This window comes from Pteropus alecto, unplaced genomic scaffold (assembly GCF_000325575.1).
Source record: "Pteropus alecto unplaced genomic scaffold, ASM32557v1 scaffold95, whole genome shotgun sequence".
Classification (NCBI taxonomy): Eukaryota; Metazoa; Chordata; class Mammalia; order Chiroptera; family Pteropodidae; genus Pteropus; species Pteropus alecto.
Window position 1 is genome coordinate 13816434 of NW_006441071.1, and position 18125 is coordinate 13834558.

The following is an 18125-nucleotide window of genomic DNA, read 5'->3' on the forward strand; positions in this document are numbered from 1 at the left end:
CACATGGTAAAGTTTACTTTGTGGATTCTGCTGCATGCTGTGCCTGCGGTCACTTCCTTCAGCTAGTCACCTCCTGGCACCTCAGCGTCTGGCTGCTGGCCTCCGTGCAGCATGGACCCTCACAAACCATCGAATAGTACTAACACAGAGGTCTTTCTGAGGTCTTTGGGGCTGCCTGTGGTGCAGTTTGGTGGCATGAAAGTGTCCCAAGACCAGGACGTAGCCTGATCCTTAGTGTATAATGTTAATGTTAGAGTTACTCCACAGGCCTCTGTTAAGATGTGAAGCTTAGGGCTTTCTTAGCCCCACTGCCCAATAGCTTTGGGTTTCCTCAATTTCAATTTCCACGTCTTTGTCCAGAATGACTTCCTTATGTATCATTAACAACTTTCAGCTTTGTGATCCTGGTAAATTTTTTTGGATGTACATATGGTTTCAACAAGCCTAGACCTTGAAATGCATTCTGTAAAAAACTCTCAGACTGGTAGGAGTTGAGTTGTACGTAAAATTCTAAGTCTGTAACAATAAAATAAAGTATAAATGCCCTTAGTGACAAATATACCATAAAAGATGAATTTATGCCTATATACTACCCCAGTCCACCTCCAGCGAAGAACATAAAACAGATAAAATTGAGGGGGGAAAAAATGCTATGTTCTAAACAGCTTAATACGAAGGGTGTGTTTCCTTCAATACTAGGGGTAAAAATAATGACAAGTGGTTTTACTCTGGTAAATGTGAGGTTTTTTTAAATAGCTTAGATGTGAGTGGTAGGCAATATAATGGGCCCCTAAAGATGTCTACATCCTAATCCCTGGGACCTTTAAATATGTTAGGTTATGGACAGAATTAAGATTACTAATTTACTGACCTTAAAATAAGGAGATTATACTAGATTATAGATGGGCCCAATGTGGTCACAAGGTCTTTAAAAGTGGAAGAGAGAGGCAGAAGAATCAGCGTCAGAGCAGTGCAGCAGGAGAAAGACCCACCCTGACACTACTGGCTTGGCAGGTGGAAGGGGCCACACCAAGAATTGTGGGTAGCTTCTAGATGCCAGAAAAGGAAAAACAGAAATTCTCCCTTGGAATCTTCAGAAAGGAATGCAGCCCTGCCAACACCTAGATCTTAGCTCAATGAGACCCATGGTAAATTTTAACCTCAAGAATTAGAAAATAATACCTTTGTGTTGTTTTTAGCCACTAAGTTTGTGGTAATTTGTTACAGCAGCAATTACAGTATGGAAGGTATATTGCTCTGAATGAAGTCATTTGTTACTTGTGGATCATAGACTCTTCCTCCAGTGTATATATATTTTTTTACTTCCTCCTCTCCTCGATATATGTCTCACTGTCATTTCTCCATTGATGACTCCACCCTGAAAATCATTCTCATCTGGAACTACTCCCCGTTTGCTTTTACCAATGGAGAATTTATGTTATTGCACTGTCTCCTCATATCTTTATCTACCATCTAAATTGGAACAAACCGCCCACTAAGGAAGCTTGCCCCATCCTAATTACTAACACATGTAACCTTTTTCCCAGTCTCTTCTCTTGCAACCTTCCGTGCAATCTTTTCTCTCAACCTAGACTTCACTCTTCATCCACTGGTTTGCACAATTAAACACCAGCCTTGATCTAGCTCTGCCTATACCTGCAAGCCCCCATAGGAAAAAAGAGGAAGATTAGTCTTCTAAATGACTTCCCATCTTTAGAAGTTGACCCTTTTTTCTTTCCTTGTGACCTTCATCAGTTGTCGCCCACATGTCTGAGCCATGCTAGTTCTTAAAACCTCTGGTTCCATATCCTTTCTGTAGCCAAAATCTTCCATTCCCTTCACTGTTTGTGAACTGCAGCAGATCTTCTAGAGTTTACAAGCTCTTCTAGCCAGGCGTCAGTCCATCATCTGTTTTTGTAAATAGTTTTACTGGGACACAGTCACACACATTTATTTGGCTATTGTCTATGGCTATTTTTGTACTATAGTGTCAGTGGAGTAATTGCAACAGGACCATAAAGCCTAAAATATTTACTGTCTGCCTCTTTACTGAAAAACAGTTTGCCAACTCCTGTTTTTGTATCTGCACCTATAAATTTATAAATCTGTATATGTTAACAGATTTTCTAGTAAGATGCATTTTCTACAGGGGACATTTACCTGGCTGCCTGAGATGACGTGGTTATGATTACTCACTAACCCCTTTGCTCCAAGGTAAACACTTCCAGGAAGGACCGTGTGCCCATGGGTGAGGACTTCATCCCAGTCTCTGAACTCTTTCCTTCTTCCATCCCCAGTCTCTCCTCTCTGGGCCCCCCGTGGATCCTTGCTTAATTGCTGTCTGGGCTTCCTGAATCCTCTGCATTGTTTCGGTTTCCAAATATTACAGCACAAGCCTTTCCTTCCTCTCTGTGAAAAGTTTGCTGCTGCTGTATCTAATGTGCAGTGCTTTCTTCGATGCGCCTGAAGGCCGCATTCGCCCTTGTAAGCCCGACTTTTCTCACGGTGCCTGTGCTTAAAGACAAGTATTAGACCTCTCCACCCTGGAATGAACTAGTCCCCAGCTGCTTGGACACAAGTCAGAGTCACCATCAGTGTCTCTCTCAAAGATCTTGCCCATAGTTGCACTGGCTGTGCTGCCCAGTTGCCCCTGCTGCCCAGTTGCCCGTTTACACTTCATGGCCATTACTAGTCTTATAATGAATTTACGGTCTAACAGACTCCCCTGGCTGCCTTGGCCACACATTTTTTTAATCTACTGTTTTCCAGGAGAGTGCTCATTATTATGACACCTTGTCAGGACCTGGAGGAAATGGTTTCTAGGATGGGAGGTCTTTTTTCCTGAAAACAACAGATATGCTTTCTCTGTGTTCCATTCTGTTTCTACTTCATAACGTCCCCTATTTATCTGTCTGGCTGACAGAATTTTAATTCCTACATACATCAAAGGCCATATGCTTTCTAACCCCAGAGCACATTTTAAATCCATTAATTTATATTCCTTCCTCCATGTATGGAACATACATACTTTACTTCTCTGTCTCTCTCTGTTTCTCCCTTTCTCCTTCTCTCCCTCTACCTACCGTTTTCTTCCCCTTTCAGATTCCTAAACTGAGGGTCAGAATATCTGGTCTCAAATCTAACACCACTGTATTTCACATATAAGGTTAGACAAATCAATTCATTGTTTTCAGTAGCTGTGAGATTAAATCTAAGTTCTTTACCTTACCAAACTTATGTTTTGTTTTGTTTTAGTTTGGTTTTGGGTTTTTTTTTGAGGCTGAAATGAAGAAGTAAGTTCATTAATTTGGTATTTATTCAACCCTTAATGTTTATCAGGATTTGTACCAGATTCTGGGGTACATTTATGAAGAAGACAAACAAGGTCACTATTCTCATGGCACTGGCATTAGGATTGGGAAGACAGATATTAGATGAGAAAGCAAAGTAAGTGTTGCATGTTGTGGTAGGTGCTTTGAAGGAAGTGATTGGAATGACAGGGAAGATGATACTTAGAGCTGTCAGGAAAAGCCTCTCTGAGGGAGCAATATTGAGAAAGTGATACTTGTGGTCATAATATCTTAGAGAAAGCCTGCCATATACTGAAACATGAAAATACTTTATAAGCTGTAAGATGTTACCTCAATCAGTTGTAGCCCCTTCCAGGCCCCAGTGCAGTAGGGAAGTTAGAAAGCAAAAACAGTTTTTCCAATTTCTAGAGCTACAACTTTGTAGTAATCTCTGTACTTTCTTACACACCTCCATTTTTTTTCATCCAAATCGTTTATCTCTTCCTCCTCTTACGTTTCTGGTTTGTGCTAGCCAGATCTAGGTACTTGCCGTCTGTCCCCTGTCTGTGGCGCTATCTTCCTTAGGCCCACTCTCAGTCCTCCCGGCCACTTTTCCTGTCCTTCCTTCCTGTTGCTTTGACCCTGTGCTGCTCACTCCAAAACTCTCTGCAACTGATTTCCCCTTCTAATAACACTGTACCTCTAAAACCTCGAAGGTTTCCTTGTTACCTCATTTTCAGCAAAACCACCTGTCCTTCATAATATAAGCAACTTCTGATACTCACTTCCAGAAAGAGGGAATATTTTTAGATCTGACTAGAACTAGCCGGCACAGTGCCTAGCACATAATAAGCTCCCAATAAATATTTATGGAATAATGAATGAGTGAATTGATTCTGCTAATCTTACTCAGTCTACCTATAGGATTAAAGTAGTTTTTCCTTAATCACAAATATATTCTTTCCTCACATGTAAAATGCATACAAAAACCTTTAACTTTCAGCTATATAGAATATTAAAATCTTACCTCTTACAAGATTTTTTTCATGTTAAATCTACTCTCTCTATTGCAGTACAGGTGGAATTTTGTCACTGATCCTAGAGACACCTAGAAGCATTGACAGTGTCCCTGAGAATTTTTGTAGTGTTCAACACAGTGTATAGCCACAGATATCCAGCATTTAGTATGCAAATGTTTTTTTTCTAATGATAATAACAGTCACTGAGATTTCAGTTATTTTGGCTTTTTTTTTTTTTTTAGTATCCTGAATAATCAGTTGTATCCACTTAGATTAAACAGAAATTTTTTAAGGAAAATTTTTATATTAGAGAAGTTATGTTTTAGTTAAGTAGCAACTAAAAGCAGTGTTTCTTTTAAAGAATTTTTTCAAATATGTCCACTTTGTATAATATTATTCACCAATGGCAATTGTAATTTAGTCTCAAACAATTCTTAGAGATTTTTCAAAAACGAGTGGAATATTCACTATTTATAGATATATAGGTATGTTTAGAATCACCACTGCCAACTTGTTTCTAGAATTGGATCTTAAGTGTCAAATATTCATGTAAAAGAAATAAATATCTTATTGTGTTTTATCAATTAGAAATAACTTATAAATGATTCTTTAGCTTTAAGCATTCTGTTTATAGTTCTAAAAATATTTAAATAATACCAAAAATAAAGAGTCCCACTGGTTTTTTTTTTGTCGTTGCTTGTATTATATTATTTAATTTAAGAAGTCATATATACCTTATGTGAATTTTTTATTTAGACTAATATAAGGTTCTGACCCATGTGATCAGGAACGACTTTAAAACAATAGTTCAGTATTTTTGCTTTTATATTTGTTGCCCAATGGGATATAACTGTAAAGTGATGGGACAGTCTTCCAAACACACATACTAGAAGTCATGTATCCAAGAGGCCCTGTCCCCTTCAAAGCAGTCGCCTAGGAAAGCTACACATTTGTTCCAGTAATGCGACCATGGCTTAAAATGTTGTGGAATGCCTCTTTTTAAACTGCCTCTGAACTGCTAAGAAATCACCCCAAGACCAACTGCAGTGAATAAAATTTGGAGTGTTATTTGGAGTCACAATTGGATGTAAAATAACACAATGGGCTTTCCTGAGTAATATATAAACTAACTCTTGAAACTGTCAAAGAGAAATCCTAGAACCTTGGACCTTGGAATAAATGTATAAGCTCCCAAGGTAGCTACTATGAAGAATAATACATGTTTAGGTTAAAAAAAATGTGTATATGTTTGCGAAATAAGTTTTATTACTTTATAGACATACCTTGTAGATGAAAATAATACTCCTATCATGGAACTCTTTATAAGCAAACTTCTGAATGTAAGTAGAATTTCTCACCCTTTCTAAATCTGTTGAGAAATCTGAGTTTCTAATAATGACTTATTCCGAACCTTCAGCTTTAAAAAAAGTAATGTTTGCCATTTAAAAAATAGAATAGTTAGGTTTCACTTTACCTTTTTCCAATTAGCTTTGTTACCTCTGCTATTCAATTTTTTATTTACTGTATCCATCTTTGTTCACCCTGAGACTCTCGACATGTATTTTTTCACTGTAAAATTATCATCAAGCTCTTGAACAAAGGTAGAAAATAAAGTCTAAGCTGAAGTTTATTAATTGTTTCATATTATCTTAAGCTCTTCTTTTGCTTGCGTTTGTAACAATCATATGCCTTTAAAAAAAAAAAGTAGGACCCTTATCTTAGTAAATAAGAACATAAAATTACAAAAAGAGAAGTGTCAAATTAAAAATTCAGAAAAATGAATACTCTCAATTTGGGGGCTGCTATTATGTTTTTCATTTCTACTAATAAAAGCTTGAAAAACAGAATTCACCCAAGTGGCTGGACCATTTTTTTCTAACATCAACTCCAGGTAGGCTCATGGACAGCACATGGGGTGGAGCTGGCATGTCCTGCTTCATCAGGCTTTTCCAAATTTATTCCACCACATCCTTCTTCATCCAGGCTGCCAGGCCCCTATTTCTTCACTGCTAAGTTAAAATAATAAAGGTAAAATGGAGCGTGGAAGGCAGAGAAAAATGTTATCCTTTTGCAAAGAGGCTAAGACAGCTAAATTGAGACATAATTTAAACTGTTCAAATTCAGCAGTTTCGATTGGAAAATTATGTGACCCGTGTAGTTAGAGAGCAAAATGGTCACTAGTTTATAGTTTTAAAAAAGTCAAAGTATGGTGTTTTTTTACCTCAGACTGAGGATATTATTTTTTTTATTCTGCCTGGTAGTAACTATTGCACAAATGACTGTTGTTTTGCAGTTTGGTGATTTAAACGCTGTGTCTCCTGGAAATCTGGATAAAGGTAAGAACTGAAAATAATGTACATTTTTAAGAACTTTTTTGACTGAGAAATTTTCATAGAGGAAAATGTAGTTAATGTCCATGGCACTCTTACTTTGTGGAAATGGCATGCGACCCCAGATGAATATGACAGTTATGTCTTTTGGAACTCTTTATTATTTCTTTGTTTCTATGTTTTATGTAAGATACCTCAAATGAAATAATTAAATTTGAATGCAGTTACAAACTCATTTTTACTTTTTGCCTGAAGTTTATTGCAAGTAACAAGAAAATATTTCTGATCATCACCAGAGTCCTAGAGAAAAGTGATAAAATTGGTCCAAATATTTTTATTCAAGGCATACCAGGCAAGAAAAAAAGATTCTTAAGCCTACTCATATAACCACTTCACCCTTTTTAGTGGAAAAAGAACTCAGAAAGGGCAAGGTCAATAGTGGTAAATAGGAAAAGGATGACATATATAATTCTTAAATTTTAATGTTAGCTTTGCCACTCTAATATGACAACAGGATATACATTCCTGAAGAACTTCATAATCTACTGAACCATAGAGTAAAGAAATAGGACTTAGCAGAAGATGAGGTTGGAATAGAGCACACACAAACAAAAACAAACCTATAAAAGTATCAGCCCAGTTTTTTAAAAAAATGTAAAATTTCTAATAAACAAGCTCTGTAGAAAATATAGGCCTTTCTTCAAAAAAACAACAAAAAAAGTGAAACTATCTTGAGGTTTTAAGGAATTGAGTTCTGGAGTCAGGGACAGAATGCACAAAGACCAGGGAAAACTACACAGTTAGGACAGAGCCAGAGAAAGTGGGGAAACTGAGGCAAGAGGAAGGACTTGGGGAATCTGCACATGAGTGCAGTGCTGTTCTCGAGCATCGTGTACTAGGGCAGTGGTCCCCAACATTTTTGGCACCAGGGAATGGTGCTCCTATGAGAATCCAATGCCTGATGATCTGAGGTGGAGCTGAGGCAGTGATGCTAGCACTGAGGAGTTGCTGCGAATACAGATGAAGCTTCGCTCACTCCTGCTGCTCACCTCCTGCTGTGTGGCCCAGTTCCTAATAGGCCACAGACCAGGATGTGTCCACAGCCCTGGGGTTGGGGACCCCTGTACTAGGGTACTCAGTGTCCAGCTCCTGGGCCTCCTCGATAATGGAAAACATTAATATGCTGGGGAAAGTCATTATGAAGCCACTTCACTCCCATGCTGAACTCTTGTCAGTCTTTCTTTACCAATTGTGCATGCACTAATTCCTGTTAGAGTACATAGTACATAGTAGCAAAGCAGGAATAAAAGAAAATGATAGTCCAAAAATCTTGTTGCTGCAAGTATATACTCTATAGGATTAACCAAATAACCATCAGACAAGTAAATCAATGATGATACTAATCTGTAACTTCAGAGCAAGTGTGGTGGCATTTGAAACCTATGTCCAAGATAAGGTAACCCCAGTAGCTCACTGGCACCAAAGCCTCATAGTCCAGGTTTGGGGATTTCACCCCTGAGTGCCCAGAGGTGTATAGTAGGAGTGTTATCACTTGGCCAAACACTGGCCGTCAGCCAGTCTTCTTTGTACAGTGCTCAATCAAAACAAAGTCTTCAGTAAACTCCAGAAGCACCTAATTTTAGTTTGTGTACCAAGTTTCCATACCATGAGTAGGTTTCTAGAAAATGTCTTTATAGTTGCACAAAATGTCTGTGGAATTGCCTTATTTGCCCATAGGAACTGGAGAAGGGGCTTGCTTTTGTGAATTGCTTTGTAACCTATCCAAAAGAGCCTGGTCACCCACAGGGTCCCTGAAGAAAAGTGGCCCAGAGCCCTGAAGTTTGTTCAGTCCATTGTCTCATCGCCATTTCCATCCACAACAGGGTAGAGGAAAGGAGCTTCCTCACTCTCTTTCACTTGCCTACCTGCTTGAAATGATTTGTTTCCTTTCACCGCTAGGTCTTTTATCATTTTGACACTGTTTCTCAGGCACAGGAAGGTTGATGGAGAAGGGAGCCTCATAGCAGTGTGATTTTATCTCACCCTGTTTGTGTGGCTCTGCTGCTCTCATTCACCCCCAGACCCGATGCTTTTTGAGATATGGCCAAAGTGGCATAATCAGAGCCTAAGGCTTAAATGTGAAAACTTCAAGAGTTTTTGTGTTTTTCCTGATAATAAAAGTAATATTATCTCTGTATAAAAATTTCAAATAACAGAGAATTAGAAACTGTAGAAAATGAAACTTAATAGTCACAACCCTAAGAGACTTCCACCATTAAGAATTTAGTGTGAAGATCCTTCCAGATATATATATTTTTTGTTTCTATATGTAAACAAATACATAAATAAAAAGTATCATACAAACATGTTTCAATTATACCCTCTTGGTGAAGCAAATATCTACCAAATGTACTCCTCACCCTGCAGCCAACCAGCCCTTCCAATGCGCTCGTTCTGACAAAACTAATATTATCATCAAGTTCATTGTCCAGAGGCAAAAAAGTAACCATATAAAATAGATGGGCCAAGAAATCTTTTGCCTCATCTGAGTTCTTCTTTGTTTATCACTTAATGATGCATTTAACAGACATCATTTCTAGTCAATAGATCTAATCTTAACCTTTTTAATTAATGTATACCTTTTCACAGGAAATTTTGCTCCTGGCAACGTGTACTGCATAACCATAGGTAGTTACTCCTAGTCACTTTTCTCTGGAACTTTCTTTGGTCCAGTTGACAGTAAGAGAAGTCAAGGGTCCCCTTTATATCAAGAATTACATTAGCAGGGAATTCTGAGGTAGGCATGGTGAAAGTAGACTCAACACCCTTGAGAAAGAGTCCAACTTAATCTGACTGAAGAGCTGCTTTTACATGATATGCCGCAAAAGAGAACATCAGAGAGACCTGATTCTGTTTATATAAGTCACTATAAAAAGTCAAAAATATAACAAGTGTAGATATATTTTAGTTATAGATGAGATATTTGATGTGATTATATGGGCATCTTTTTTTGATAAACAGTCAAACGTTGAAGGCGAAATAAAAAGATTTTTAAGGCAGAAATATATTGCCCACCGTATAAAAATTATCGCTTATGAAGAGGTATTCTCTACACTCTTCTGTAGAGAATCTTACACAATAGTAAAGCTATGTGTGAGCATTTTCTCTCTCTACTTTTGAATTTTAACAGTGCATGCTGGAAAAAAATTAAATGGTATTCCATTTTAATGATGTTTTAGTTAATATAAAATGGATTAAAATTGGGAGGTAACAGTGACTATTTAATACATTTAATTTCCAGAAATGAATACTAGCTATTAACAGTGAGCATTAGTGTTGCCAGGAATGGAAATTCATTGCACATTTTTAATCTGATACTACTGCCTCGGTCTTCACAATTTTTGTAATAAAAATTAAAGGCCTATTTAATATTGCAACCTACAACTTTCTTGTGCACCAAAAAGTCTTTACAACAACCCCTGCTTATACATGCTTTAGTTATGTTATGAATCAGCACAGGTCTCACCTATATTAACATCAACACAGATGCAATTTACACCTAGTATAGATACTTGGAAAAGACTGAAAATTTTCTTTTTTCAATCCTTCCTATCTCCTTCCCTCCTTTCTTATTTTAGTTAGCAATTTTCAGCTCAGTGCATTCCCCAAAAGCCAGCACAGTGTACCAAAGTGACTACTCTATAATGACACAAATTATTCCAGTATTCAATATGAAAAACTTTAGGAAATTCCCAGGTCTTCTTAAAAGAACTATTAAAGGTATCAATCACAAACTAACTAAAAATAAATGATCTTTACTATGTTTGAAAGAATTGTAGATGCGTTAACAGAGCATCAATACAAGTAAAATCCATTGAAAAGCAAACCTACAAGCTTTTTCCTCTGATAAGAGCTAAGAAGTTTCTTAGTATACTGTAATAAAGTATTTCAAAACACATGTTGATTGCCATCTTCCAATTTGTCTTTTGATAATAGTCTTGGTATTATTTGTGTGTGCAGATGAAGGCAGCGAAGTGGAAAGTGAAATGGATGAAGAACTAGATGACTCTTCAGAACCTCAAGCCAAAAGAGAGAAAACGGAGCTGAACCAGGCATTTCCAGTGGGTTGTATGCAGCCTGTTCTCGAGAGCAGTGTGCAACCGAGCCTCCTGAATCCAATTCACAGTGAGCACATCGTCACGAGTACTCAGACTATCAGACAGTGCAGCACTACAGGAAATACCTACACTGCAGTCTAAAGAATATTAAAGTGTATTTTTCCAGCTAACATTAATCCTGTTGATATTGGGCTTAAGTCAAAAATTTAATAAGCCTGAAGGACGACTGTTGTCAAATTTTATCTGTGCTGAACATTACCTTTTTGGAGTTGTGAAATGGAATGGGTGTATGTGTTTTGCCAGGTCTTTTTTTTTTTTTTTTTTTTTTTTTTTAATAATTAGGGGATATCCCAAAAGGAATGAACAGATACATTGTGATCTCTTAGTTTCAGGTGTCAAGAAGGATTTTTACAACACAATGTTTTTGTTTTCTTATAATTAAAAATAATTTACATTTTTTGTAGCTTAAAATATTTTACTGTTGGTTGTTAGTCTTGGTGTATGATTTCATGTGTAAGTTTTTAATTAGATGCACTTCTGTGAAATATCAAAAGAAATGAATTTCTTTGATTTACACTGGAGGCATGCCCATTTGGCAGCAGATGCATCAAATTTGCTTTTGAAAGGTGCTTTATATTGGACAGAACCACAAGACACTATTTTGATAACATTTTGGAGTATGGAGAGAGAATACAGAGCATTTTTATTATAGTGCTAGAGGGTTGGGAAGGTCATCTATTTTTCTCTGAAGAAAAATTGAGCTGTGCATTTATCAGTTCAGAGTAAATGACAGAATTGCAAGAGATTATGCTAATATGTACATAATTTGTGTACATAATTATTAAACCATGTTAATGCAAGCTTCCGTTAAACATTGAATTTTAACTGTTATTTGCATACCAATTCCTCTGTTTAATGACTACTGATTCTGTATTTGGGACCACTGCACAGATGCATTCTGCTGTTGAGTGGGGCTGTTATAGTTAGATACTAAAGCTGAAAAAATGACTTGACTTTTTTTTTTTTTTTTAAGTGTACATGCTACTTATGCTGAGCTGGACATACAGGAAACCATTCCATTTGGATGACTTTCTTTTATTCCAGGTCTTATTCCTAATAGTAGTTCAATATGCTGCTATTATAAAAGAAAATTTATAGAATGCAAGGAATGTAGCAACCTGCATGTTGTTATTTCCTTCAAAAATATTTCCTGGTTTCTAAAGTATGTGGATTTAAATTTTAAACAGAACCTAAAGGCAGTGTAACTGGCACACCGCACTGTTGCTTATCCCCAATTCTGTAGGATTTGGATAGGTGGCTGGATGGACCAGTGCCATTGAAGAATGTACATCAGGGATCATCGTACCTCGGCTATTACATGGTGCCTTAAAACAGAACTGAAGCTAAGGTTTAGTAAGGCTTATTTAGTTCATGTGAATTCTTCTTCAATCCATTTGACAAGGTGTGCCTGTCATTTTCAAATTCCCGAAGTAAGGACAGGTTACGTGTTCTTCAAAGGAAATTTAGGGCAAACAAAGCGAAACAAAAAGACAAAAAGTCAGTTTCCCTCTTTGAGTGACCGTGAACCTATTTTTTGTTCATAGAGCTGAATATTACTTGGTTACAAATCAGATTGCTTAAGGATATGGAAGAGCTGGCTAGTTTTTAATTTGTTACATAAAATCATGTATGTTTTAGACCGTTCTTATCTAGTTATAATTTAAGAAAGTTAACAAAATTAGTAGGTACTTATTGAAGTGCATCTTTTCGATCTAAATATTTGTATGTGTGTCTCGGTGTCTGTGTGTCCACATGCACACGTGAGTGCCCTCCAGCAGGAGTCAGCTATAAACGAGAAGGAGAGATCCTAGAGTGGATACACCCATCCCCATTTTAATTGACATGAAGAGCCCAGGTTCTTTTAAGCACTCAAATTATTAACAACAACAACAAACACAAAAAACAGGCACATCCATTCATTTAAATAGTTCTAAAAAAAGCTAATCAGCAAAAATAAATACATAAAGCCAAAAAAAAGGGAAAGCACAAAATGATTTACAGATTATTAATGAGGCCTGTAGTAAACTCAAGATATTTATCTTTACAGTTTTATCGGGATGGTGGGTGGGGGGGTGGAAAGAAGGGGTGAGCCAATCTGTAAAGTTAAAAATACCAAATGGCTTATCGAGTAATACGCAGTGTATTTCAACTTGTTGCTCGATTGCCTTAGAACTAAGATCAACAAAGTTTCTTAAGTAAACTTTAAATGTTTTAGACGTAATTTTAAAAATTGATTCAAATTTTGTATTATACATCTCACTCATATATTTGAAATTCTCTATAGCTCATCACCTTCATTTAAATATCATTTAAATGATCATCCCTCTATTTTTTTTGCCAAAAAGGCAATGGCTTTGCACCATCACACATACACACAAAGGCAAACAAGCAAACAAAGCACCTTAAGTTGCAAAGACTTATATCTACTTCATTGTACATTAGAAAACATTTACAGATACATTTAAATCAAAAAACGAAAAAAACACTTTTTGTTTTGATCTCCTTTCTGAACTTTTTACTTCCTCCCATATCTACCACCTCCAGAGCTATGCTATATCTGTATTGGACCAAAAGTATTTCCTGGTTTCATCTTGTTTATGGAACAATTTTAAATATATTTATTATCATTATTTCCTTTAATTTAATGTTGAATATATTTGTATTGTTAGAGGAATCTGATGATAATGGGCAAATTTAGATTAATGAAAGTCAGCTATTGGGGATCCTCCAGGATTCAACATTTCTTCCAGTTGTTCATGGTTTATTCTGAATTTGGACAGATTAGTAATTAATAAATATTATTACATTTCAACTTGACTCACTAAAAATATTCCGATCTCCTTTATGAACACAAGAACATTAATTCTTTGTGACTAGTGTAGATAGTCCTGACCAATAGACAAAATGACATATATGATCTATGCTTCTAGTTGTTTGTAGTCCACAGTAAGACACACATACATATATGCAATCACAAACATCTTAACAATTTTGAATTTGAATTCAAATAAATATTTTCTAATAGTGAAGTATATTAGAAAATAAAAACATAATTTATACATTTGAGCAAATTAGAGCAATTACATTTATTGCATTTATTGAACATTTTATTACCATTTGTTCATTCATTGAAACTGTGACTTTCCTAATTATATTAGACACTAAAACTCTCAGTAGATTTATTGACAAGTGACAGGGACACATTTGAAGAACTTCTTAATATTTCCTACCATTGTAATCAAACACACTAGTCATGAAAAATATCTACATAGACCAAGTGCTATTCTTTCAGTGAGGAAAAAATGTGAGGAAGGTATGTGAGTATTTTTAAGTTTTAGAAAAGATATTTCCATTTAATAGGATTGAATATCGTGAGTGTAATTCGATCTTCACATATATTTTGAGAATCATACCAAAAGATTTGCATTGATGAAGCCAGTGAACAATAGGGTGAAATGGGTGAACCATCTCCTTGGAACACAGAGCCCAATTAAAAAAATTTTTTTAGATATTAAGTGGCTGGTCACTTTTTCAGGATTCTCATCCAAACTATGTTTGGACTGACTGTATAAGTCTTACTGCCTTTTCAGAAATCTGCTTTCCTTTTTGTGCTTTTTCTTGTACTGTATAGCACGGTTCATGCACCTCTTTTTAGATGGTGTACTTTAAAAACAAAAGTAATTTTAGAAAACGGTTTTAACACTGCATACCTAAAATTAGTAGTGTGCAACATTGACTGCCTTTGATTTGTAGTAGACAAGTAAAAATGAACACGTTCTTGTAGAACGCTGTCAGAGTCATTCAGGAATGAATACGGTTTCATTACCGTAATCATGAACCTTTTTACATGAATGCACTTCTCTAAAAGTGCTAAACGTGATGCATTTTCAAATTAAAAAAAAAAAATTCTTCAGACGATGTATTTGAAATGTCTAAAATAACGCTGTGCTTGAAATATTAGTGTAAAAGAAAAAAATGTGTGTCACTGTGATGTTGGTCCTCCCTGTGTGGACACAAGTAGAAAGTTAAAATCTTTGGTAAGTCACCTATATGTACAATTTGAGGCAGTGGTTATATATAACAAACTGATCTTTGTTATAACCTCCCCTCCCCCAAATTCATGGTGAAAAAATAACAAACATCAAAATATTGAAATCAGACCTTGTGATTTGTATGAATCACACTAGAACATGGGGGAGAGAGGTTGACATGCAGTGCTATTGAAAATTGGGCTTGTCACTAGATCAGATCAACCTCCATGTATGTGGTTAGAACAAATCAATTAATGGAATCCTAGTATTTCTGCAAATTCGGTGATTTTTTTTTTCAAACTGGAATAGAAGCATTAATTCAGTGCTTAGTTCTAGTACTAGAAAACCCCTTTGATGTAATGCCTTGTATTAACCCTTTGAGCATTGTAAGATATACAATGGGGGACAAAAGCCTTTCAGATCGTTTATTTAGACTTAGACCGGTAAAATATACTCTATATCCAAATGTCTAATTATGCTGTTTTTTTAAAGGGGGGGTAGGAAGAGGAAGTGTTTCCATGCTGAACACTTGCATTTTATATACAACTCTTAATTTTCTTCAAGAGGGCTTGATATATTTATTCCCAAATATTCACTGCCATCTAAGTAAGTGTACTGTTTACAGAAAAAAAAAAATCAACTTTTCTAGCATCACAGCATGACTCTAGAAAAGGAGGACAATACATAGGCCTGTAGACCTATGTCATAACCGATCTCTGCACATTGAAAGTACCTAGATTGCCTTTAAAAGGTATGATAAAGAAAGGGTTACATTTTTTTTTTCCCAAAACAAAACAAAACAAAACAAAAGATTTCATTTATTTAGCTTTAGAAAGTTCAATGTCAGTGAAGCCTTAGGAAGAAATGAGTTCAAGTGGATAAAGAAAAGCTGAACTCTTTGGGGGCAGGTAAGCTATTTGGAGTTAGATCTCATAACATATTGTTTGGGAATTTCATACAGGGCATAATTTTATCTATGCTCCAAACTTTAATACTTTGTCAAAGAATTATATCTAGATAGAATGGAAAGCAAAGCACTTGATTTTAAGCTCATCTGTCAGGAGATGCTATGACTACTGCTTCTGATATCTGTAAATGCCAGTATGCTTATACAATTTCTGACTTTATTCAAGGGACGCTCTGCGTGCACTGGACCCCTCTGTCCCCTGCGTGATAGAACATGAGAGCAGTGTCGTCTGCAGATGTGCTTGCGCTGCCCTAGCCAGGCGTAAATAAGAGTGTAACCTATTTCAATGTCTGGTGAAAGGACATTCATAAGCCTAGTGCAAGTTTGCCGTAAACATTGCTTTTTGGGCAGTTTAGGAAGTCAAACCATGCAAATTACTCATGTGTTAACATGCAATACTCAAAGGGTTTTAATTTAATTCTCTTCTTTTGAATTCTTCATGATGATTTACTGTAAATGCTTCTCAGTTTGCATGCTCTGATCATTGCTGCTAGTGATTTTATGTGCCAGTAGACCTGAGTTTAGTTTACCAATTTTACTTAAATAGTAAAAGCCACTTACAAAGTGACTGCCTAGGATTTTTTTCTTTTGTTTGAAGTAATTGGTAATAATGTCATTTTCAAAACTGTTTTGTCTCTTCTTTTATTGATTATGGTATTTGATTTTTTTTCCCTCTTTCCTTTGTTTTTAAAATAAATTATGATGTTGGGATTGGAAGCCCTGAGTAATGAAATCTTTGGTAAGAATTGTTTATGTAGCTCAATAATGAGGACAATAAATCTTTGTTAGAAGAATTATGATTCTGGGGAGGAAAGAAAAAATGAAAACTCCCATTGACTGTTGAACAAGTAAATTCTTTAAAGAATTAATAGTTTTGAACAAATGATTGCCTTGTTTTAACCTGCTAACCATAATTTCAAATGACTCAATAAAGGAAGTATTGAATTTTATTCATTTAAAAAGCATCTTTTGTACCAAAGCAAATTTTTTTCTCTACTCATCTCCATCATCAATTGGGACCTATGGTGGTGACCAACGTGTTAGTTACAGAAACTTTAAGTGAGTGCCTTGAGAAAACTTGGAAATTTGTGCCTGGGGTGGTAAACTTTTAATTAGGTTAATTGTAGTGCTTACCAATCAGTAATTCTACTATCACTCAGGGCTTTCGTACCTTCTAGGTAAAACTTCTTTCATTGTGTTTTTTTAAAATACTGTATTTTTTTTTAAGTGCCATCATTTAAATTTCACTTAGTAAGTGGCAGATTACATTATTCAGTCCCACAAGCACAGAAACATAGTAACACTAGGAGATATTTGAACATTTATTTTACAATCGACTGAATATATTATGTAAATGAGGTAAGCAACTTTTGTAGAGATTGTATGTGTGAGATAATGTAATGTTCTTTTCCAGTTTTTGGACTACAGTTGAATAAACTTTTTAATTATTTAAAAACATCTTTACCGAATAACATGTGATGGTTTTTTGTATAATGTATTTGATTTTGTAAATACGTATTTCCTGATGTGATTTTTGTGAGAAATGCTAAATCTTTTAGTATATCATGTCCTCTCAAAATTGGCAGGAGCTAAATAATAGTTTGTGGGCGATTTGTATTGTGTACTGTACAATAACTGGGGAACTTTTATAATTATAAAATATATATTAACTTTTAGTGTGTTGTTTAAACAAATGACTGGAACATACTAAAGATAGTAGGATTTTTCTGAATATTTCAGACTTGAACTCAGGCTAGCTTTCTTGTGTTTTTCAAAACAAAATGGTGTCTTGTCTTTTAAAATCAATAAATTTGTTTCCTTGTTACAAATAAATTTGAAATGGCTTCATTATTTTCCCCTCAAATCAGTGCCAGGAAGCTTGTATTGCATTACCTCATGTAGAAGGTAGTCTCTTTGTCGTTAACTAGCTTAGAAACAGAATTAAGTTGTTTTTCTTTTTTGTGTCAAATGAATTTGGCAATATTTACACATGAATAGCACAAAAAGAGAAAACAGAATTATAAGCCCAGCAGGATACAAATCTTACCCTCAAAGAAAATTAGTGATTGAGTGCTGTTTAATTTCAGAAGCTGTCAACATTTCCATTGTAAATCCAGATTTTTGGATGTTCATAGTGTGTGTGTTTTTTGTCACTTCACATTGATATTTGGCACTCAAGTTCCTTGCTTACTTAGGTTGAAATAGCTTATTAAAAATTGTTTTAATCCACTTAAAAAGATACCATGCCCAATTTTTTTCCTTCTTTGAATCATATAATTATATACAGGAAAATTCACCCTTTTGAGTGTA

General features: G+C 35.6%; 1 protein-coding gene across 3 annotated transcripts in view; it reads left to right on the forward strand.

Moving 5' to 3' along the window:
- RFX3 (regulatory factor X3) overlaps nucleotides 1-17648 on the forward strand; it is a 260761-nt gene extending 243113 nt beyond the window's left edge. For 2 of the 3 annotated variants that reach the window (XM_025051406.1, XM_025051407.1), the window contains 3 exons: nucleotides 5587-5649; nucleotides 6603-6645; nucleotides 10660-11085. In XM_025051406.1, coding sequence (XP_024907174.1) covers nucleotides 5587-5649; nucleotides 6603-6645; nucleotides 10660-10898 — 345 coding nt within the window. In that variant the 3' untranslated portion in view covers nucleotides 10899-11085. Of the gene's footprint in view, nucleotides 1-5586; nucleotides 5650-6602; nucleotides 6646-10659 lie in introns of all 3 variants that reach the window. The other variant, XM_015594543.2, reaches the window with a different exon arrangement.
- Nucleotides 17649-18125: the final 477 nt, after the last annotated feature.